Source organism: Sinohyriopsis cumingii, chromosome 3 (genome assembly GCF_028554795.1).
Source record: "Sinohyriopsis cumingii isolate HCF-2022 chromosome 3, ASM2855479v2, whole genome shotgun sequence".
In the NCBI taxonomy this organism is placed as follows: Eukaryota; Metazoa; Mollusca; class Bivalvia; order Unionida; family Unionidae; genus Sinohyriopsis; species Sinohyriopsis cumingii.
The window spans coordinates 19,363,430-19,387,619 of NC_142963.1; the positions used below are offsets into that span (position 1 = coordinate 19,363,430).

At 35.5% G+C, this 24,190-nt stretch overlaps 1 protein-coding gene across 1 annotated transcript in view; it reads right to left on the bottom strand.

The window, feature by feature from the left end:
* Positions 1-3,249: 3,249 nt before the first annotated feature.
* Positions 3,250-24,190, bottom strand: part of LOC149802502 (thioredoxin domain-containing protein 11-like) — a 126,834-nt gene continuing 105,893 nt past the window's right edge. The window contains exon 14 of the mRNA XM_089951746.1: positions 3,250-6,652. Within this exon, the coding sequence (XP_089807872.1) occupies positions 6,193-6,652 (460 nt within the window). The 3' untranslated portion in view covers positions 3,250-6,192. The remainder of the gene's footprint in view (positions 6,653-24,190) is intronic.

The window sequence follows — 24,190 nt, forward strand, 5'->3', positions numbered from 1 at the left end:
ACATGATCCTAATATTGCAATACAATCCAGTCATTGACAGTCGTTCAGACGATATGGAAAAGGCCACAATTTAAATTCGCATTCCTGCTGATTTGGCAGCGGAAATGGTTGCTCTAAAACATCCCACTTCTCAATCATTCAACATCGAAAAGCGAAATGAAGGGAATCAGTTTTAAGACTGGCAATCAGTTTTTGTTTAAAATTTGAAAGATAGGGCCTATATCGAGCTAATGATTCGCGGCCAACAGTCCCCGGCTCCATGCTCTGATTTTGAAGAAAGCATTACGTTTAGGCAGTAAATCGTCGTCCGCTGTATGACAGAGTAAAAATGAAAATCCAATAATGACGGCAGACAATTTCAGGATTGATTGACACGTTTACATAGTGATGGCGTCAGTGATCCATTAAAGACCAGCGGGCATTTATCAAATTTGCATCAGTTTACTTCGTGCTGATAAATGCCATCATTCACCTCCAGAAAAGAGTTGCAATTAACATTGGCTGTAGATCCAGACATTGGATTATAGTCTTAATTCACTTGATCCGATGCGATGAGGTGATAAATATAAGTGGATCAGAACTTGTTTCAGGAAAGGCATGCCCTAATGATGTGGTCACATTACTCTTTGCTATCGAAGATTTAGCTGAAGGGCCAAGTCTACAATTAGTTATTTTATTCATAAACGCACAGTCAACTCACCTGGCCTTAGTATAGAGTAGCCTTCCTAAGTTGCCTATTTCATAAATGAGGAAAGGGTCAACTTGTACCTCTAAGCATGAAAGCTTAATAATGAGAAACTAAAGTGCTTGGAACGTACATGCACAGGAAGACCATTTAATGTCATCAATATTTCAAATCAATCGCAGGGTGCTGGAACAGAGTAGAAAACAATGGTCCCAGTCTAATTCCTTAGCCATAGCCAACATACTGAATACTTTCCTCGTTGGGCTAAGGGACATCAGTGCGAAGTGGGAGGAAGAAATCTTTGCAGTAACGTGGTTGCTAGTTAGGACATATGTTGTGCTACAACAATTTGACCCGATGACCTAAAAGCCTTCGCTCTTGTACGCGAAAAAGGATGAAAAGGTACTTGAGACTATCTGAAGGCTGCTCACATAACGTCATCCCGAAAGGCCCGATTCAAGTTGGCCCTAAATGCAGCAATATTGGTTCCAACTACATAAGCTTTATTATCATGTGTTATGTATATATTATTATTATTTGTTACACACATACTCACACACATTGTTGTGTTTAGTATTTGAGTTGGGTGTAATTATTTATTCAAATTATTATTCACTGGAAAAACAAAGTGCTTTTCAAATATATTCTTCAACAAAAACATTAATTTGGATTTAAAGTGAATTGAAAAACGGATATATTGAATTATATTATTGTGATTTATCAAAAGACTGTTGGCACATACCCACATCACATGCCACTACTGGCACATCAACACATTCAGAGTTTAAGTTTTTTTTTAAAAATACCAATGAATTTAATTAGAACTGTATTCAATAGGACTGATGATAGAACATATTGGACTATTTGGGATTTAATTCACAACATCGTAAGTTCTTTTTAAATTTTCCCTTTGTATTTTAGTGAAATAAAACATGTTGATTTTTTTATGTTCCTTGCTTTAAGACAAGAGGGTCGTAATACATGAAAAAGGTCCCTCAATTTGAGTGGCTGATCAACTCTGTATAGTGATGACAATCCCACTTGGCCACATAAGTATCTTAAGAACCCTTGAGGGGAAGAAAGAGACGATATTGATAATTCCTTGTCCATTTAGATGAAGCAAAACGAGACCACCCCCACCACCTCCCAAAAATACCTAGGTTTGCAAAGGAATAAAACCTAATCGTAGTTACTATTGGGTGTGAACAATTTTCCACTGACTGTTCATAAAACCCACTCCTATTTGCTGATGCTAAGGAAAGAAGCAAGACTGTCTAAGGAGTAAGATTCTCTAAGGAAGTTTCATTATCAAGTTCATAAAGGGATTTAGATAACACCCAAAGAACCCATGAAAAGTTTCATTTAGGCAGTAATGAGTGAGATACTGGAATCAAGAACGATAAAATATCTGATAATATCATTTAGACGATGGTCGAACCCAAAGAAGGAACCCTTCGTAACTTTAGTGTTAAAAAGGGCCTCACGAAAAGTATTTTTAAAAATTGCCTCTGCTATCCACTGGTACAGAAACCATTGCATGAGTACCACTGGGTTTGATTTTGTGGGGTTAAACGCCATTTGCCAGCATATGAGCCTACATATGGTGGCCAGTTTATCTGGTCAATGAAAAAAACCCAGGAGAAACCACCAATCCACGGGGGCAGAGGTCAGATGAGGGTGAACTGTTAAGGTGAGCACCTTGTGAGCCCCATGTACTTCATGCAAGACCAGAATATCCTACTGTATAAATATTATAACTTATGTATTACATATAACCATTTATTAGATAATCAATTGTATTTATTATTGAATCACATATAAATATATGGTACAAATTGATGGGATTTTATGTACCCCTGCATTATGATAGCCCTATCAAGTGAGCATTCTCTGCCTTATCCACTGTATGCAGAAAGAAGATCATGTCAGCCCTCATAGAAAAGAGTCAGATGTTCTGAGTGGATTGAACTCATGTAACCATAGCAGCACATTTACTGGGTCCTGCATGTTCATAACAGCATCCAATGTGTGCTTGATGATGTCCAATATGCTGAACATTTTTCGTATCCCACGCACTATGCATCTGGATAGTAAGTTACAAACTGGGTTAATAATACAGCAATGTGTATTTTGATTTTTTTCTCAATATGCTTTGTTGAAAATAGCAAGTTGTAGTAGACTTGTACAAGACCAGACGTAAGCCTGTCATATATACATGAGATTTTGGCTTAACATTTTTTGCTTCTAACCCCACTGGGAAGAGTCTATTCATTCTAAACAAACAAAAAACTGACTGAAAGGAATTGGTCCCCATTTCATCGAGCAACAGCGGCAATGCATATTTGTGAGATGGCCAAATTGCTTTCATACAATAACCTTTCAAATGGGAAATATTACATGTGATAATCTGGCCTGCATGAATATGTCAAGTAGATATTTACTGAAGATCAACTTTTACTGCTGACGGAAGTGACATTACACAACTCAGTCATGTCATAACCAACATTAACTTATTCGTTAGGTCTGTAATAAAAAATATTAAAAAAACCAAAGCAACACATACACAGGGTCAAGGCTTTTTAATGGAGAAGATAGAAACGTGGAATGTAGTCCTCTAATGACAGTCTGATTCACAAACTACAAATTAAAATGATTGCTCTGAATACATACTTATGCACTGGCCATACTAATCTTTTTATTTTATTTTATAAAAATCTACCCCAGAGGTTCAAAGACTACATGCATTCACAGGAACAAAACAATATAATACCACATAAATGACCGGGTTAAAACAGCTACTACCTTGTTAGGTACAATGGGGACTTCTGTTGGATAAGAGATAATAGTTAATACGATAAAAATTACACAAGTGCCATGAAATAAAATCTTTGTAAATTTAAACAAGAAAAAAAATGGCTGTTGAACAGTTTTTTCATCAGTCTCTCTAATCAGATCAAATAATAAGAAGGAATAAAAGAAACTTTCATAAAACATCATCATTATTCCAAGCATTAACAGATCACCAAAGTTTCTCTTTTATTTATGTTACTTCAAAGAAAGATATTTTATTACACATGTCGGGTATATTTTGAGCTACAGAGAGTTTTATATTATGTACAAATTGTCAAAATCTTAAGTAATATATCAGCCTTTAGCATAACAAACAATGAAGCAAAGTCTCAAAACAGAATAATGATGAGACAGCTAAAATACAGGTAACTGGATATTAGCCATGAATCATGTAGAATGACGCAAACAGGTTACACTTCATATATTCATGACATTAAAAAGACAATTAAAGCTGTACAACTTCTACACTATTGATAATAGCTACACAATTAAATAATGATATTATGTACCATTTGATTCCTTTGACATCATTAAATAACTCCAATGATATATACAGAATCACGAAATGATGCAATAAAATATCAAACCCATTAAGGCCATGACCTTTGATGATGTGATATACAGTACAAATAAGGTTTCTTGGGGGTATATGTTTCAATTTGATATAATCAGCATAAGCGGTCAGAAGATGAAATCATTCAAAATAACTTAAATAGAAAGTTAATGTTCTAAGGCAGGCTGACAATACCAGACCAGGCCTAAATATCATGACAATACTAGACTAGGCCTAGATATCATGACAATACTAGACTAGGCCTAGATATCATGACAATACTAGACCAGGCCTAGATATCATGACAATACTAGACTAGGCCTAGATATCATGACAATACTAGACCAGGCCTAGATATCATGACAATACTAGACCAGGCCTAGATATCATGACAATACTAGACTAGGCCTAGATATCATGACAATACTAGACTAGGCTTAAATATCATGACAATACTAGACTAGGCCTAGATATCATGACAATACTAGACCAGGCCTAGATATCATGACAATACTAGACCAGGCCTAGATATCATGACAATACTAGACCAGGCCTAGATATCATGACAATACTAGACTAGGCCTAGATATCATGACAATACTAGACCAGGCCTAGATATCATGACAAATACTAGACTAGGCCTAGATATCATGACAATACTAGACCAGGCCTAGATATCATGACAATACTAGACCAGGCCTAGATATCATGACAATACTAGACTAGGCCTACATATCATGACAATACTAGACTAGGCCTACATATCATGACAATACTAGACCAGGCCTAGATATCATAACTTTATCATGTCTGTGTCTGCAATTTTGTCTCAACAGGTCTGAATGTCACCAACAGGTGTCTTAAAGTTAAGTCAAGATTTAACATTTGAATTGTCAATTTTAAATCTGAATTAATTTCAGCTAATTAGACCACTGGATTCTGGATGTAATTTAAACCCAAACTGTATTCTACTGGTAAAAGCTAGACAAGATCTGCAAATGACTACTTTTAAAAAGTCATTTTTGATTTAGTGTGTTGAAAGTCAATCTAAAACTGAAACTTATGACTTTATGATCTCAAGGCCAGGTGACTTGCCTTTAACGATCTCCAAGTAATGTCACTTGTGTGTTTTGCCTTTTATTTCAGAATTACACATGCAAAAGTCAAGTTCTTATATTGAACTGATCCACCAATAATAATTCACAACAATTAATCATATTTAATCTATAATTTTAATATACAGTATTGAGTATTTTCGAGCAATATAAGTTTCATCAAGACCAAAGTCAGGTAAACTTACCTGTCAAATGATTCTTTGCAGACCTGCAATAATTTTCAAGTTTAACCATAGGTAAAGAAAAGACCAAGATATATCTGTTGTTTCCATATAATGACATAGTTTTACAGAAACATCTTATCAGACATTTGAACAGTTGTCACATGTAATGCATGCTTTTGTGACAAAGATGAAAATTTGATTGTCTGTTTCAAATTTTGAACGATCAGATTCTTAAAAATAGAAAAAATAAAAATTTCATAATTGGCTTGATGATTAGTTCAAAGTGCAATATGCACTATGTACTTGTACTTTTGAAGCCAACATTTTAAAACAGTCACCATCATTCTTTCATTGCTTTAACAATTTTTCAGTCATATCACTACAATGTCTGCAGTGTGACAGTTTTGCAAGTTGCAGCATACGATTTTCTAAAACAAGTAAACTTACAACATGCTTGCAACTTATCTTAGGTTGCTAGTGCCATGGAAATGGCTGTCTCAATAATATAGTGTTCACTCATTTAACATAAAAGTTTTCAATTTCATATACATGTATACCTGCTTTCAAGTTGAGTCCAACTGCAAACAGCACTCACCAAAATCTGCTCAACAAAATGTACTGCCAGATTTAGGACTATGCAGTTTGTTATTAGTAATCACCTGAACAAAACAACAAAGACCCTGATCTGCTGACACATTATGTAACGACAGTTCAGTGTTGTTTGCAGTTGGACTTGACTTACAAGTGTGTATATATAGCAAGTCAATGTAACTATCCTGAAATAAAACTGGTCCTTGGGCTTGGTTGGACCCTGTTTTAAAATGTCTAAAGATTACCATTATCTAATCCATTCCTTTTTAAAAAGTTCTGAAACTCTTCAAAGCTAAGCCCAATATATTGCTTTTCTATTAAATAATTTTTCAGCAGTTCTGCCTTTCTGGTTTTCTGGTCCTTCTCAGCTATTGATTTTGAAATAATGTTTAGTGTAGCTGTGATCCATGAGAGCTTTAGTTTCCTCTTGTTGATGTCCGAGTCACCCTGCTGGTAAGTAGCAATGCTCCGAGATTTAAGTCGAAGCATTGTGCGCAAGAGTCGAAGTCGATCTTGTTTAAGACAATGAAGTGTTCTTTTTGTTTTTCGAAGGTTGTTAGCTACACAGCGGCGGGAGCAAAGAGTGAGGGCAGTGTGAAGCTGCTCAGTGTAGACAGCATGATGTAAGGTGAACTTCACTAAATTGGGTAATGTCTTTGGGATTGATTCTGGAAACATGACACTGTCTGATTTGCTGAAAGATAAAATGAAATCTTCTTTACTGCATGATATCAAAGACAGAACATTTTTGACCAATCTTCATATCATTCTCTCAAAGACGAGGTGGCAAAATTGTACTTGACAAAGTAAATAGTAGAATTCAGAAAAAATAGTTTGTAACCATCAAGGCCTCGGAAAAGGACAGCCCTGGATAAGTTGGTAAAGGAAATGTACACTAAAAGTATTTAAAAGCCAAACAATTAAGGCTTTTGGAAAATTAAATTTTTATTGCTTACTAAATTTTAAAACCATCTCTCAACAATGTCAACACTGTCTAACTGATATGATTTTTATTACATTCCTCAACCATGCACTGTATTCACAAAACTTTTCAAGTAAATATTCAAGCTAAAATATTTGTCGTTTACAATAAACTACCTATAATCAAACTACATGAGATTTCAAAGTACATGTATAACAAATATATCTAGATACAGATGTTTGCTAAATGTGTGTAATTTATTTTGTAACAATTTAATAAAAGTACATTACACGGACAAAGGTAATTTTGAGTTTCAGTGAGCACTCACACTGCAGAGTTTCATTTCTTATGAATTATAATAATTTTCAGAAAAGGTCCATTTTGGCAACATTAAGATAACCTGACTTGAGTTACATTTTAATATTTTATGTAAAAACTCCAGAGGCAAAAATTCCAATTTCAGAGATCAGAATTTGTGTTATTTTGTTCTTTCATTCTTCAAAATAGTTGTTCACCATAAAAACTGTTACCAAGTTAGCATGCCCTGATAACTTGTGAAGCCACTTGTAATGCTGTGGCAGCTGAAGATGATCCTTTTCCTTCTAAAAAAAATTAATTAAAAATGTGCCCTTGCTGAACTGAAATAAAACTGGTATCAAAAAAAGTAAATGAAACCTTGATATGTCACTCATTTTATCAATGACAGTGTCAGTTTCTCCAAGCAAATTTGGAATCAAGAACAAGAAATTTGTAACCTTTTTTATATAAAAAAAGTATTTTCTTAAAGATACTGTTATTAACTTTACAATGTAATATCAATCGATGAAAACAGCAATGTCAACTGGTGGTATCACTTTAAGAAATAAACACCAATTAAGTATACCTTGTCAAGTGAAATTTGTGGTTCAATTTGATCTTTCAATTACATAAATGTTATATAACGTCATACATTCAAACCTGAAAATTGTGAACTGACTGTCTTAGCAATGCCTGCAAGGGTTCCTGTGCGTCACGTTGTGGGGAAAATTTGCTGATGCTTCATGGTTCATATATATTTTCTAATAGTAATTCCTAGTCAAGATAATGTCAATATGTATTATGTAAATTACAACTATAGACCCAATTCTCTACATAAAGAAAAAAAAAATTGCCCGTCTGTTGTTTAACAATTATGCAACAACCCATTCATGGTTAAATTCAAAAGGAATTCTACCACCAGGTAGAGAACCCTCTGTTTTGGCTTGGAAGCAATCTTGGGCTTTCAGGGACCAAAAACCCCGAGAATAACAGGTAAGTGATAAAATTATGCCCAGGGCAGTTTTCAGAGACCAGACCGTATCCAAATGAAACTAAGAGATTCAAATCTAGGACAGAGTCTCAATAAGCAATTTGTTCGGACTAAATCCATTTTCCCATCAGTACATGTGTGTACCTTGCCAGATGTGGATCACAAAGAAGTTAAGAGGCATTTAACTGTACTCAAGAGTAGCCGAAGTTGTGTGCTCGTTAAATGGTGGGAAGGAATTCTAGTGAAATTTGGATTGCGAGCGAAGGCTTCTTGAGGTAACATATCATCACCCGAATCTGTCTCACTTTCATAACTAGGTGTTGTAAGATTGATACATTATTATGTACATTTTATTTATCAGAACTGGAATCTTCCATGTAATGTTGAATTATCAACATATTGTAATGTAGCGTATAGCGAATGATTTACATGCAAGATTAAGGTATGTAGATTGTAAGACTGGATAATTTACTATATCGCATCGTAATGCATAACTGAATTTATTGTGTTAGAACTTGTATTTGCTTTTGTGTTTGTGCACATATAATTAAGTATTTGTATATTTGTATATGTTTACTATAATTCATAGGTCAGGAAATGCATATGATTGCTCTTGATGATGATTATATTGAGAAGTTGAAAAATTTGGGACAAGTATGCATGTATCAGAAGTCATTGATAATATTGTTATTGTTATAGCACAATTATTATAGAACAAAGATTGTATGGAATATTTAGATGTGAGTGCACGAGTTGACCTGAAAATTTATTTGCCATGATGAAAGGTCTGTGAGAGTGTGGTTAATTTTCCTGAGATTAGACCAAGGAGACAAGATTGTATGTCCCTTCTAATGCCACAGGAAGCTTTCCAGGTGGATGTGAGAGGCGACACCCAAGGATCGGAGAGAGGGAAGACACAGCTGAGAGCATGTGGTTGATCGATTATGATGTCAGCAGTTTATACCGAGGAGCAGTACCAGAAGGAAATGTCAAAGAGATTACCAGAAGTGTCGGAAGGATGGATCCAGACATGCCAGAAGAACAGGTAGCAAAGGTTACCAGAAGTACAAAAGAAAACAAGAGGTGGAAAGATGAGTTACAGAGACCACACTAAAGGGAAATACTCTCATTTAAGACTTTAAATTCATATGATGAAATAGTAATTGGCAACTGCGAAAAGTCATTGCGGTTGAGAAATTCGTTGATGAAATTGTTGTTGTTGTTGTTGGGTTTAACGCCATTTTGCAGCACATGATAGGCTATACATGGCGGCCAGTATTAATGGTGGAGGAAGAACCAGAGAAAACCCCGGAAAGAACCACCGACCCACGAGAAGCTACTGGCAAGCTTTCTCACATACCCACATTGGCTGAATCTTAGACTTGAACCGCCGCAGACAGAGGTGAGATGGCAGTGATCCGTAACGAAGAGCGCTTTAGACCACTTGGCCACTCGGGGCCCCTAATCAGTGAGTTAATGAAATAGTTGAATACATTTGATGTATTTTATTAAATTGTTATACCTTTCACTTTAAGTTATTAATATACCTAGACGATCAACATTGCTGACTGGGGGGCTCAGAGCTATTTAAATTTTAATTGTCCACTTTCTCCAGTGTTAGAAATAATACCATAGGAGGCATGTGACGCTTTGAGAACTTAATTAGGTGCAATTGTGTTTTGACCTTCGACTTGCATTCTTACAACCAATTAAAAGTAGACATGTTTTGTATTAACTTGTTAACTTGTAATTTAAATCTTTTTTTATCAATTCAAGGAGCTAGAATAAAAATAAAGTTAAAAGGTATGCAAATCCTACCTGTGTAAGAGATAGTCATCATGGTTGTTTATAAAGCCAACTTGACCACTTGGACACTGTTTTAAATATTGTTATTTAAGTATCATCATTAAAATATATAATATTAATCAGTGGTTTATCCTAATCAATCAAAATTGTGATCAAGGAAAGCAAGAGATCCAAGTAAAAGACATTCTCTGTGCATGGAAAGTTTTGCGTCATAGATAGGGTTCATTATGGATAAGTGAAATCGAAAACTTGTAAAGAACTTAGAATTTCTGAGTTGGCATTCAAAGGTTTCCTCAATGATGAGCAGATATTTTGTGACTGCATGCAACGAAATCACAGCATCAAAATTTTACTGACAGAACAATACAAAATTAAAAACAAAATAAGCTTCAACCTTTATTTTAATTAAGAAAAGTGGGTACTGGTAGCTCGGTTCTGAATGAACAATAACAAAAATATACTGCACTTGCAGAAAGCAGTGACATAATGCATAATGTTTTGCTGGCCAACACATGATGTTTACTGAAACCTGCTGGAGTGCTGTTTTAACAATCTTTCAAAAGTTAGTTATCTTGAAGATGAAGTTAATATATAAACAAAAGTGAACATCATTAGAAACAAAAATTATTTATTGACAACTATTGCCAACGATATATAAAACAAGTCTTTAACCATTTAACCCCTCTCCCTCTTCGATCTCAATCCCTTGCATAATTTTTCACTGATACCATGGCAACACATACCCTTGCTTATATAAGCTGCAGTTTATATCTTCTGGAACCACTGTGTACAAGTTATAGAAGCTACAAAGATTCTGGCATTGTAATTAATGTTAATTTTGCTTACGACATTATCCATATTTTCAAAAACAAGACAGTCAAAATTTATGCAACAAATTTGCCCAAATACAGTATACAATCATAGGAAACTAACCAGTAATTCTGTTCTTACAATTCTAAATTAAATACAGGTCTTCAAAGACTTATAATCAAAAGAAGAGTACTATGGGACCCATAAACAACAACTACATCAGTTTTCAACTGACCATTACTCTGCTGAGCCTAATATCATACCAAGTCCTGACAAACTCATTTGTGATTCCATTTTCACTAGCCACTGGTCCACTTCATTCCACATCACCCCTTGGCATATGTTGTTAATTGAAACATTGATTTCTGTACAATGGAACAAAGTGGACTGATGACCCTTGGCTAGTGAAGTTGGCGTGATTATACAAACAAAATTAATGGATAAAAAGATACTTTTAAGTAAAAAGATCTGTCAAAAATCAAATTTATTTTAACAGACTGATCTTGACACAATTTTTGATGAGTGTTTCTGTTTTACAGTTCTAGATGAGCTATACAGGTTATTGGTTGGTAGAGTGTGTTTTAGTCAATAAGTCATTAGGCCTATACAGTATTTGTAAGCTCTATATGTCACTCTATTACAAAACACATAAAGAAAGAAACAATCCAAGACTGGGGAGTAATTTCTGACTGCAGGACATGTGTAGCAACCAATTCAGATGCCAAAAGCATAACCTTCAATGATCAATCACCCTGCTTAAGGCTGCATGGCTTGTTTGACAATTTGGCAAAATTGCATAATGAGTTTTGTTCTTGCTAGGCTGCTGAGACTGAAAATTACAATGTTACATTACTACAAAACTTTTTATTTTCAGGGTTTTTTAATATAAAAATAACATTTTTGTGGTCCTTAAACCCTTGAATTGATAATTCAAACCTATTGTTTTGGAGAATTACTGCATGTTGGTAATAGAGCCCTAATGTTTTATAGAAAGAATTATTACAAGTTGGTTGTGGGGTTTAACACCATTTTTCAGCACAAGATAGGCTATACATGGCAGCCAGTATTAATGGTGGAGGAAGAACTGGTGAAAACCCCCGAGAGAACCACCGACCCAAGAGAAACTACTGGAAAGCTTTCTCACTTTACTCACATTGGCCGAACCCAAGACTCAAACCCACACAGACAGAGGTGAGATGGCAGTGATCCATAACAGTGAGCGCTTTAGACCACTCTGCCACTTGGGGCCCCATTACAAGCTGGTATTAGGGTCCTATTAACAGAAAGAATTGCTGTATGTTGGTAATAGGGTCCTACTGCTTCACAGAAAAAAATACAGCATGTTGGTTTTAAATTCAAGGTTGGTAGCAAACACAAAATCACCTAAAATATGTACTTGCTGAAAATGAGTCAATTCACGCTAACCTGCAAACAGCCTACATTGGCAAGGCTATGATTTTTTTTCCTAGAGGATTTTGTTTAAGTTCTATGGCACAACAACAAAAGCAATTTATGTAGTGCCAAGGTAATGTTAATACAATGCAAAAGGGTCACCACAGTTGCCAACCTGGCTGGTCTGATTCTGGGATTCAAATCTGTACCCTTTTTTGAAGCGAGTCTGGCAGGCTAATTACTAAACCTGCATAGTTTCTTCTATTTGTTCTATGAATCTGCCCTTGCCCTACCCTATGTAGGTATCCATCTGTTCAACATTTTTTAAAAACACTTTTACAGCTTTCTTCCCAAAATAATGGGATTATCCAGATAAGTATTTACTGATTCCACAAATATGGGAACTACTTCATCAGCCATTCCCAATTTCTTCCAAAAATAGTAGATAGTTTCTTAATAATATTCGGCACTGTTTTTTTTATATTTTTCTTGAAGTTCTGCCTTTTGGATCAGGTCTGTTAACATTCAAGTGGGAAGGGCAGCTTTAGGCCCGGAACCCCAAATGGCCAAGTGTTCTAAAGCGCTCTCCGTTACGGATCACTGCCATCTCACCTCTGTCTGCATGGGTTCGAGTCTCGGATTCAGCCAATGTGGGTATGTGAGAAAGCTTGCCAGTAGCTTCTTGTGGGTCGATGGTTCTTTCCGGGGTTTTACCTGGTTCTTCCTCCACCATTAATACTGGCTGCCATGTATAGTCTATCGTGTGTTGCAAAATGGCGTTAAACCCCACAACAACAACAACAAAGCTTTAGGCCCATGCTAAGGAAATCTTACATACTCTCTGACTGTAAAACAGAAATGGTGAGATCATAATGAGCATGCAACCTCTTCAGCGTAAAACTCAAATCCCCCTGAAAGCACTACATTGTGATCTCTTTATTAAATTTATTGACAAGAACTATGGATTTATTCTGCAGCGTGATGTATTATTTAAAGATATTTTGTTTTCTATCGATGCACATGCCACTGAGTGATGACAATAAATCACTTGGAAGTGTCAAAACTGTTCCCTATAGTTAGATTTATTCATTCCTTTATGTTAAAAAAAGTCTATGTGTGAAGATACTGTTGACAGCAATAAAGTAATTGTTGCCGCTATGGGATTCTTGTGTTTAAACTGTATTTTCAAAGCACTAACAGTAATCAACAATAGAACTGAAATCAATCCATTTGTCTTTCTTAAGTGATTCTGGAAGATCCACAGAAATTTAGTACTATTATCCATGAGGAACATAACCAAGATGACTTCTAATTGCCTATAATTTATATTTTCCATTGAAAATATAATTTCTCTATTTTGTTTGTTCCATTGTGAACATGTTTTAGGCACACATTTTAATCTGTTATGCCATTAGGGCATTATTATCAATTTATTTTGCTGTTATTGTTATAGGGTTTAATGCCATTTTTCAGCACATGATAGGCTATACATGACAGCCAGTATTAATGGTGGAGGAAGAACCCGGGAAAACCCAGGAAAGAACCACCAACCCAGGAGAAGCTACCGGCAAGCTTTCTCACATACCCACATTGGCTGAGCCCAAGACTCAAACCCATGCAAACAGAGGTGAGATGGCAGTGATCCATGACAGTGAGTGCTATAAACCACTCAGCTATTCTGGGCCCCGATGAAAGTTTTGAAAAAAATGAGTACTGTTAACAGCACATTATATGCCCATCCAGTGTATAATTTTCCTCTCTTTAAGGCTGATGGACCAATGGGTTTCTATAACTTGGCCTATCGTTGGGATATGTAGCTTTGCACCAAACTTACATCGCAAAAACAAACATTTTTTATTAGAACTTATCATTATTGTGGCCTTCTTCTTTAATTAACTGACTATGCCTTATAATTTGACATTACATCATCTTACCACACCACCAATTCCTCCCTTAATGTCATTATCTGAGAAACCCCATTATGAAACCAGCAACATGTACCTAAAATAACTTGTGATCATCAAGTTGTGCATAAACTAACAGTTAATAAATTATTATTTTATGCAAAACATAATAGTACTGAAGTGTATGGGGAAAAAAAATGATTTAATACAGGCATTGTAAGAAATATAGGATACATGAGTAAATGCATTTTTCTCTAATCTCACTCACTCTATCTCTTTCTCTCAAAAATGCCACTTTTCATTATTACTAATATTCTATAACATCAATTCATAACTAAAATAATATCAACACTTAATTAAAATATTTAAACAATATTTGGCTTTCTTTGTGGGGGCTACTCATGGGTTAGAATCTGAATGTAAAGGCTAATTCCCAATTAAAACTAGACATATCCCAGCATTATAGTGTATACTGGGATAATCCCAGCTTATGTAGAATTGGCGCTAGGCTGATCCCAGTTCAAGTAAAATCTGTGCTAGGCTGATCCCTGCATTTGAATATATCCTGGGCTGATCCCATCTTCAAGTAAATCTATGCTAGGCTGATCCCAGCTCCAGCAAAATCTGTGCTAGGCTGATCCCAGCATTCAAGTGTATTCTGGGCTGATCCCAGCTTAAGTAAACCATGTGCTAGGCTGATCCCAGCATGCTAATGTATTATGAGCTGATCCCATCTTAACTAAATCTATGCTAGGCTGATAGTTTATGAGTGTCCGATTGGGGGAAAAATGCCAAATTGAATTTGATATTAGTATATCAAATGAGAGCCCCCAAGAGGATGCCAGTTTGGAATGTGAAAATCCATTTGGAAGGACTATGTCCAAAAACACATGATACTAAATGTATATACACAATTGTTCCTGAGCATAAAGAAGTCGGTTAGGGTGAACTCTGATATAGCATGTATAACATGATGAAGACCATCTTCCTAAAGTCTGAATTGGATGGTCTTCCATACCAACTCCAGGTACGGTTGTGGCTCTTCGAATGCAAAACGAATGAGCAGAAAAGTTTTGCTCATCATAGCCCATGAGTGCCAACAGGAGCTTCAAGTAAGACAGAAAAAGTTCCCTTCTAAACAGACGGCCCATGGAATCCAAAAATAAAGAAGCATTTGCCCCATGACCTCCAACCAAAGCTCCTTGCCGCCGCTGACTCAAATACCACCCAGGACACATGCACAGGTTCCGAAAGAAAGAAAGAAACCTTGACACCAGCATGAAATGGGTCTTTTGATCTTCTGATCTTTAAGTCCCTGAATCTATAGGTTTCTTTATCACCCTAAGTGCAAACAATTTGCATAGTTTGAAAAAGGGACTTATTCTAGAGCAAACGATATTCTGCAAACCAATTTTGCTTTCAGCCACAATGACCTTAAACACTGACATTTTGACCCCCCTCCCCCCAATCAATAGGCTTCTTTCTTGGGTTATTTCTTACCCAACATGCAAGTCCTCAACAAATGTCGGTGATGGTACATGGTAAAGAATTGAAAGTTTGTGCAAAAACCGTTTTTCTTCTTTCAGTCACAGTGACCTTGGCCTTTCCCTTTTTGACCCCCCCCCCAAAAATAGAACTATTAAATCTATGGCCAAATGATAGAAATATCAAATCTATTGCCAAGTGATAGAAATATCAAGTCTCTTACCAAGTGATAGAAATATCAAATCTATTGCCAAGTGAAAGAAATGTCAAATCTCTTACCAAATGATAGAAATATCAAATCCATTGCCAAGTGAAAGAAATATCAAATCTCTTATGAAGTGATAGAAATATCAAATCTTTTGCCAAGTGAAAGAAATGTCAAATCTCTTACCAAATGATAGAAATATCAAATCTATTGCCATGTGAAAGAAATATCAAATCTCTTACCAAGTGACAGAAATATCAAATCCATTGCCAAGTGAAAGAAATATCAATCTCTTATGAAGTGATAGAAATATCAAATCCATTGCCAAGTGAAAGAAATATCAAATCTCTTACCAAGTGACAGAAATAACAAATCCATTGCCAAGTGAAAGAAATATCAAATCTCTTACCAAGTGATAGAAATATCAAATCTATTGCCAAGTGAAAGAAATATCAAATCTATTACCATGTGATAGAAATATCAAATCTCTTACCAAGTGATAGAAATATCAAATCTATTACCAAGTGAAGGAAAAATCAATTTTATTATTAAGTGATAGCAAAATTTAATGTAAAACTTCAGTCTCCAGAGTGGTAAAAGGTTAAGCCCATCAAATGCATTACACTGCTTCATAAATATGTATAGCTCTAGCTCATAATCTAACTCCTGCAACACCTAGATGATACAAGGCTGTATCCCAGCTTTGATCAAATTCTGGCCATAAAGAGAGTCACCAGAGTGATGACACTTCCAACAATAAGCTAAAAGATTACCTAATTAATATGGGTGGACCTCAAATCATCATTGAAACTGTCCAAGATCTTGAAGGTATATGATTATATTGCAAGTATGACCAAAATCATTTGAGAAATATGGCTTCCAGAGTATAGACAATCTTAGCCACCAATCTGATACAAGATCAATACATTAAAAAGCTTGAATCTTTCTCACTGCTGTTGAACCTGTTTGAGATCTTGATGATATAAACATATATTTTAAGTCTGATAAAAATTGGATGAGAAATATGACTTCCAAAGTGGCAGCAAGCTCAGGCAATTAGATGCAAGATGATTATATTATTATGCACAGATCTCACTCATTATTGAGCTCATCTGTGCCCACAGAAATTAAAACCCATTTTCCAAGTTTGAGCAACACAGGATCAGGCACTTGAGTGTTGAGCAGCAATTGTTAATGGTGGATTGCGTGCATTACCATAAGCTCCCTTGGCTTTGTTGGCCAATGGAGCTAACAATGTTGCAATTACACCCAAATAAATTACAATCTTAGGGTTTGACTGCTCTATAATAATTTAAAACAAGGAATGACATTACAATATTAAAATTATAATAACAGAATTTATGCATCATGATTTTCAAAGTGATAATACTGACCAACATCCTTGAATCCTCAAGTTAAATTTAATCTGTTCAAGACAAGAGTTGTCAAAGTCAATTAAGCTCTCATGTACACTGGTGGTTATTAGATGCTGAGAAAAATCTGCACTCAACAATATATTTTGTTAAAGAAAAGAAAGTCACTATAACCTACATTGAAAATAACTACAAATAACAAAGTGATAAGTATGGCAAATATAGGTCACTGTAACTTATCAGAGTGATACAAGGAACACACTAACTTCATTCCATATGGATGCCATGCATATAGCTGGAGATCTACCAGTAAGACAAAACCTTTACACTGGGATTAACCTGGAAGTAACATTAAGATACAAAATGTATGTTACAATAACCTGTATTCCCTGGGATGGTTTAGAATGATGCCAGGAACACCTGACCTAGTCCCATGAACAAACAATGTCTACAGCTGGAGATATGCTAGAAAATATAGCTATTAAAATGGGGTTAATCAATAATAGTGAAATACAAAATGTTGGTCACAGTTATTTTATGTATCATGGTGTGGTTTAAAATAATGTTAGGAACACCCCAAATTACATGAAAATCAAATGCATAAGTGTGGTACTACTTTTAGTAAAATAAAATTTGTATACTACTAACCAGACTGCACACAACAATACATACTTCTGCCAACAGTATAGTATATATTTTCTGGTTCCTTATACAGAAATCATAGTAACCCATAAAATGAAAAATATGGCTATATTCTTAAACCAGATGAGATGCTTAAGTACATACCACAAAGAAATAACAATGGCAGCTAACTAAATCAAAAACAAGACCCAATCCATCAAGCTGGACAGCAGAAAATGACCTTTCAGACACTCCAATAATAACATCAGTAGATTTTATCCTTAAGTCAATAACATACACTGGTACTTCTTGCCCAAGTCATCCATCCCTTTTTAGACAGTTTTACAACCATGTGAGGGATATACTGCTGAAATCTTTGAATGTTATTGCACAAAGAAGAGTCCCTTTTAGGAATGTTCAGCACTTCAAGATAAGACCATATCTTTACTTTGGTTTGGTTTGCTGCTTGTAGCACATCAACACAGTTAGGTTATTTAGTGCTGGAGTAAAGTGCCTTGCCTATTCACACACCACAGTAGCTGACCATGACTGGTCCAATGGTAGGATTCTAACCTGCACTCTATTGGTTAAGAGTCCAGCATGCTAATCACAGAGCCACCATGGCTCCCTTAACTGAAAAGTGTAGAAAACACTTCTGGTATCTCTGAGCAATAACAAGATTTTCAAATCAGTTACAGTGTTTGGTAATATTGGATGAAAGATCAGCATCATTTTCATTCAAAACCAACTAGAAGACATCATTATAAGTTGTTTGCTGAAAACCTCATGTAAATATGACCATAACTCAAGAAGGAGTAGTCATTGCAAGATTTTCATGATGGCCCCTATGGTGGCAATATTGGTGGTCAAACTGGTACCATTTTCATTTGAGAAAAAAATAATACATCATAAGAAGTTGTCAGTTGAAAACACCATTTTTATATGACTTTCTGTTAGTAGGTGTTAGCAATAATAAGAGTTTCAAGATGGCTTCCATTTGGCAGATCATCATCCGTTTCATTAAGATTAAATTAAGACTTTATGGGAAGTCTTTCAGTGAAAACCCTATGTTGATACAATCATCTATTCAGGAGAAGTAGGGATAACAAGACTTCAAGCTTGTTGCTGTGGCATCTATGTAGAAGTGTGATTTGGATTTTTAACATAGCATTAACAATTTTTCAGTCATATTGCTATGATGTCTGCAGTGGATATTAGATGAAAATAATGTATACTTTATTTCAATTATAATAAGCAAGGTTTGAAATAAGGATTTTTTTCACCAACCCACAGGGTCACCAAAATAAATTTTGTATTGCTCCTGCAAAAATTTCACTGATCCTACTAAAATAAAATAAAACAGTTCAGTTTCTAACATTTGTTATTTGTTAATATTAACTCAAAACAATGACAACTGTATTTCACCAACACAACTCATAAATGAATTAAACAACACACTTTCATATTTCTTTGAATAATCTGTTCAGAAAGTGCACATCACTACCTCATCTGTGTCATACATCAACCATTTCATTTTCCAAGCATTTTGGGTACCTTCTATGTCTCTTCTCTTGACCATATTTATGATTGTGCTCTTTTGTCATCTGCTAACAGCTGTGCACCTTGCAAATATTTCCACATTTTTGACCACTCCGGTGGCCTAGTGTTTAAAGTGTCTGCCTCGGATGCAGGAGGTCATGGGTTCAAACCCAGGCCAAGTCATACCAATGACTTCCAACAATTGTACTAACAGCTGACTTGCTTGGCACTTGGCATTAAGTGGTTAGTGTTAGGAGTGGTCAGCCTGGTGTCAGGATAATGAGACTGGTTGGGACATCATGCTACATGTCTGCACAGCATGATGCCCCAGTGCTAGACATTACTATAAACTGTCACACCCCAGACATCGTAGCGATATGACTGAATTTTTTTTAAAGCTACGTTAAAAATCAAAATCACGCACACACACACACACCTCTCCACATTTGTGTCACAATGATATAAATATTAAAAACACATAGTTTGGTGTAATTCTATATTATTAATTAATCTTTTGATTCGTTCCAATTTGCTAATACTAACTCAAGATTCATTTGTTATCATCAGTAACAAAATCGGTGCTTGAGGGGCGGTACACCAGGCTGCTTCCATACAAGGACATTTTTGATACTAATTATACTAACTAATTATACTAACCTACTTGCAGAGTGGATGAATGGTAAACACCTGTCTATTTGTGCCGTGAGCATTTACTGTACCTTGATAGGTACGAAATTAAGAAGAGAAACCGATCATTTAACCAGTAAAGAGAATGCAGACCACAAGCACTTCTTGACTATTAAGATGGCAATGTGCGGTCATTTTCACTGCTCTGACAGATCTGTGAGAGCTGGCATTTAGTGACTGGTCATCAAAACCACTAAACACTGGATAGCAGTTTAGTATCAATTTCAAGGATTGGATAAGGGACTGATCATTTAATTATCTGCATAGGGAAAGTAGTCTTTTTTAAAAGAAAATTTGTGGTTCTTAAATGTGATGTATGAAACAAAATACTCTTGCTCTGATTTGCATGAAAAAAGAACTGATTCTATGTATGCTATTAATTGGAGAAAATGTTTTTATCTCAAGAAAATAAGAAAAAAATGTCCTGGGTGGAAAGACAATACCTGACCTATATTCCAAAAGTTAAATGGTAAGTCCCTAAACTCACCATCCAATAAATGTGTTGAAAAATAGGGGCGGGTTTACTGTCTGGATTTACAAAAGGTGTGAATGGGTTTTATTCAAGCTTGAGTTTTTCGTCAGAAAATTACAGTGATCTTACTGTGTTCAACATCTTTTCAAAGTTCTCCCCCTTGCTGCAAGACCAATGTTATTGGAGTTGAAAGCTTAAGAAACAGACCAGATCTGATTCTGAATTTGACTGGACTTTAGGAAGCTCATTTTGCTACTGTTAAATGACAAAGGTTACTGTAGTGGTCTTGTGGGTTTAGAGAAGCCTGGAGCAATAAATATGAAGACTGTGATGAATACAGATTAGGCACCTGATGATCTGAAACATTAGCTAAGCAATCATTTGATTATTGGAACATTACTGTCCTGATATACCATATCTCCCTGTATAAAGTCACCATGACAGACTTCACTGTCCTGATATACCATATCTCCCTGTATAGAAGTCACCATGACAGACTTCACTGTCCTGATATACCATATCTCCCTGTATAAAAGTCACCATTACAGACTTCACTGTCCTCAAGTACCATATCTCCCTGTATAAAAGTCACCATTACAGACTTCACTGTCCTCAAGTACCATATCTCCCTGTATAAAAGTCACCATTACAGACTTCACTGTCCTCAAGTACCATATCTCCCTGTATAAAAGTCACCATGACAGACTTCATCACAATCTTGCCCTTTCTAAAGAATATTTTCAAACTGCACAGCAAAATTCAGACCAAGCATCATGTAATTAATTTCTTATGACAATAAAAGTACTTTTAAAAAAAAAAGAGCAAATACTTCAACAATCCTATCAAAGTTTATTGATGAAAAGAACATGTACACAACTGTGGAAATTTTGGGGGCAGATCTAAAATGTAGCCATTTTGTCCAAAACTAGTTGTAAATATTTGCAAGTTTTATTTAAGTGGCTGCAAACCTAGGGAGTTTAAACAATATAACATGATAAATTGTTTATTATTTCTTTGATTTCCCTCCAAGAACTGCTAAAAGTTCATCAACACTAAATACCTGCCATAACGTGTTATATGCCATATTAGATACAAGCGAAATTATCTCAGAGCATCACTACTGTATCTTGGGAGTCTGAATTGATTCCTTATGTTATTGTATCAATACTGTAACCTTATGTTTCAGTTATTTCCTCATTTAATGTATCATTTACTACATCTGACTTGCATCAGCGTAAAACTTAAAATTGTTGTTGCTGCTTACGCAGCCACAGTGTCTGCTAAATAAGTGATGCCCATGTCTCACCCAGATAATAGATGAGACAATAAAAGATTTGCATGCAGTCTGCAAATGTTATCAAGATTTAAAATTTAGCACCGACGGAAAATGTCTTCCTCAGTTGCAACATAATTCTAGTAGATAATATCAGTTACCATATATATACTTGCCTTTAACTCTATTCAGCTGCAAAAAGTACAGATACATATCTGAAATTGCATAATGCACTGGCATTACCTGGTATATCTGGATCTATGCAATTGTTAATCAGCAGAAAAAAGAAACATTAACCCTAATCTGCTGGCGCGTTATGCGATGTCAGATCAGGGTCTATGTTGTTTGCAGTTTGACCAGATTTACACATCAAGCAGATGGCAAAAAAGATCATTAATTTTATTTTGGGGTCTTGATTGAGGCATGTGAATTGTCTTGCTTTGCATATCTACATCCCCAAAATATGCATATCTATCATATATAGTGGTCACCTGTATAAAAGACAGTGGATTCAGCTGTGTTCAACAGTGCCCTTCAGCAGTGCCCTTAATACAAAAGGTTATTCTGTACTATAATGGAAACCCTGACCACAAAGTGTGTGCAACAAAAAAAGACTCAAACCCAACTGGCTCTGAGTCTAAGATATCTTATTCATGCAAGGTTAGGGGCTACATGAATACTGGTTCTGGGCTACCATATGAAATTATATTTTGTTGTTGTTGTTGTTGCTGTGGGGTTTAGCGCCATTTGTAGCTTAACGCCATTTTTCAGCACACAATAGGCTATGCATGCAGCCAGTATTAATGGTGGAGGAAGAACCACCGTCCCACGAGAAGTTACTGGCAAGCTTTCTCACATACCCACATTGGCCGAATCCTAGACTCAAACCCACACATTATATTTTGTTCTAACAATAATAAATATTCCATAAAGGACAACTGACATTGAGAACCATGGAAGCTCAGTTTGCTAGAGTATCAGAATTGTAAGCTAAAAGTTGCAGGTTCAACACATATTCAAGCCAGCCCAAGGTGGTTAACTTAGTGTGTCCATGGAAAGGCATTTAGATTCTATTTCCTTGGCATGATTCACTGTGGTACAGACTGAGTAAACTTCTGGAATATCTAATCAAGACTTATCAGAATTTGGTAAACAAATGCCTCCAACAGTCCCTCTTAATTTGTTTTATATTGACAGAAATGGATGCAGAACCCAAGATCATTAACTGATTCATGACATATAATATGACTTCAGTCAAAACAATTGTTAGCTCTCGAGCTTATGATGCATAGGAAAATTGTATTTTTCTCCTCAGGGTAAATACATTAGGGGACAGACTGGCTCTTGGAATTTTTTCTGATGATACATTTGAGACAAAGATTCACTTTACTAATGCCATCATATGGCCTTTTAAGAAACTTTGAAAGCCATAGTAGATAAGTTGGTAGAGCATTAAACTTGTACCGCAAGGCTCACAGGTTCAGTACTTGCCAAGACCATCATAGGTCAGCTGCCACTGTGCATCTTTGACAAAGGCAATAAGCTCAATTCCCTTCTGCATAATATAGTCAAATAAAGTACTGATAAAAACAAAATAACCAACCAATAACACTTCCCCTAATGGTATCTGCATTTTCTTTTAAACAGATTACAAAGGCTGTTTTAATTTCAATATGTAAATAATGTATCTGCAAATTTTAAAAACAAACTTAGAAAATTAACAGAAAATTAGAAAGGCAGAAAGCAATGTTAGTTTTACTCTACATGATTCTATACTGAGCTAATTTCATATAAATAATATTCAGATTTTTCACTGTCAATATAATTTCTTTAAATATAATTTAGCATTATAAATTTAGCTTGTAAGTGCTGACTGTCAATCACTTTCAAGGCATTGATTTTTCACTTCATAATAAATTATTTTTGTCATCACCTATTTTGTGAACCTGCTTGAGGGTAAATTTCTTCATAGGTAAAAAAAAAGTTTAACCTCGAGCTTTCAATTTGCATTTTGTACCAAACAGGTAATCCACAAATATTGACACCATTAAATAAAATGGTATATATATACTCATTAAAAATGAGACTAACTGAAACCAACACTGACACTAATCTGCCATCATATAATTAATTGACCAGCTGATCAAGATAAATGATGCTTTGTTATACAGATTACTCCTAACAAACTGCAAGGACCCTGATTTCCTGGCACATTATGCAATGGCAGATCTAGGTCTGTGCAGGCTGCAGTTGGACTTGACTTATGAGTGAGTATAGATGGCAACTGCTACTTCCCCAACTTTAATTGTTGCTTGTAATAATATCGGGGTGCTTCCTCTCACCCATCTGCTTCCCATGGCCGGAGCTTCACCTCAAAACGAACAACTTCCTATATACGATATTTTCCAGATACCAGGCTGTGATGCAGGACAAAAATAAGTGAGATTTGAGCATT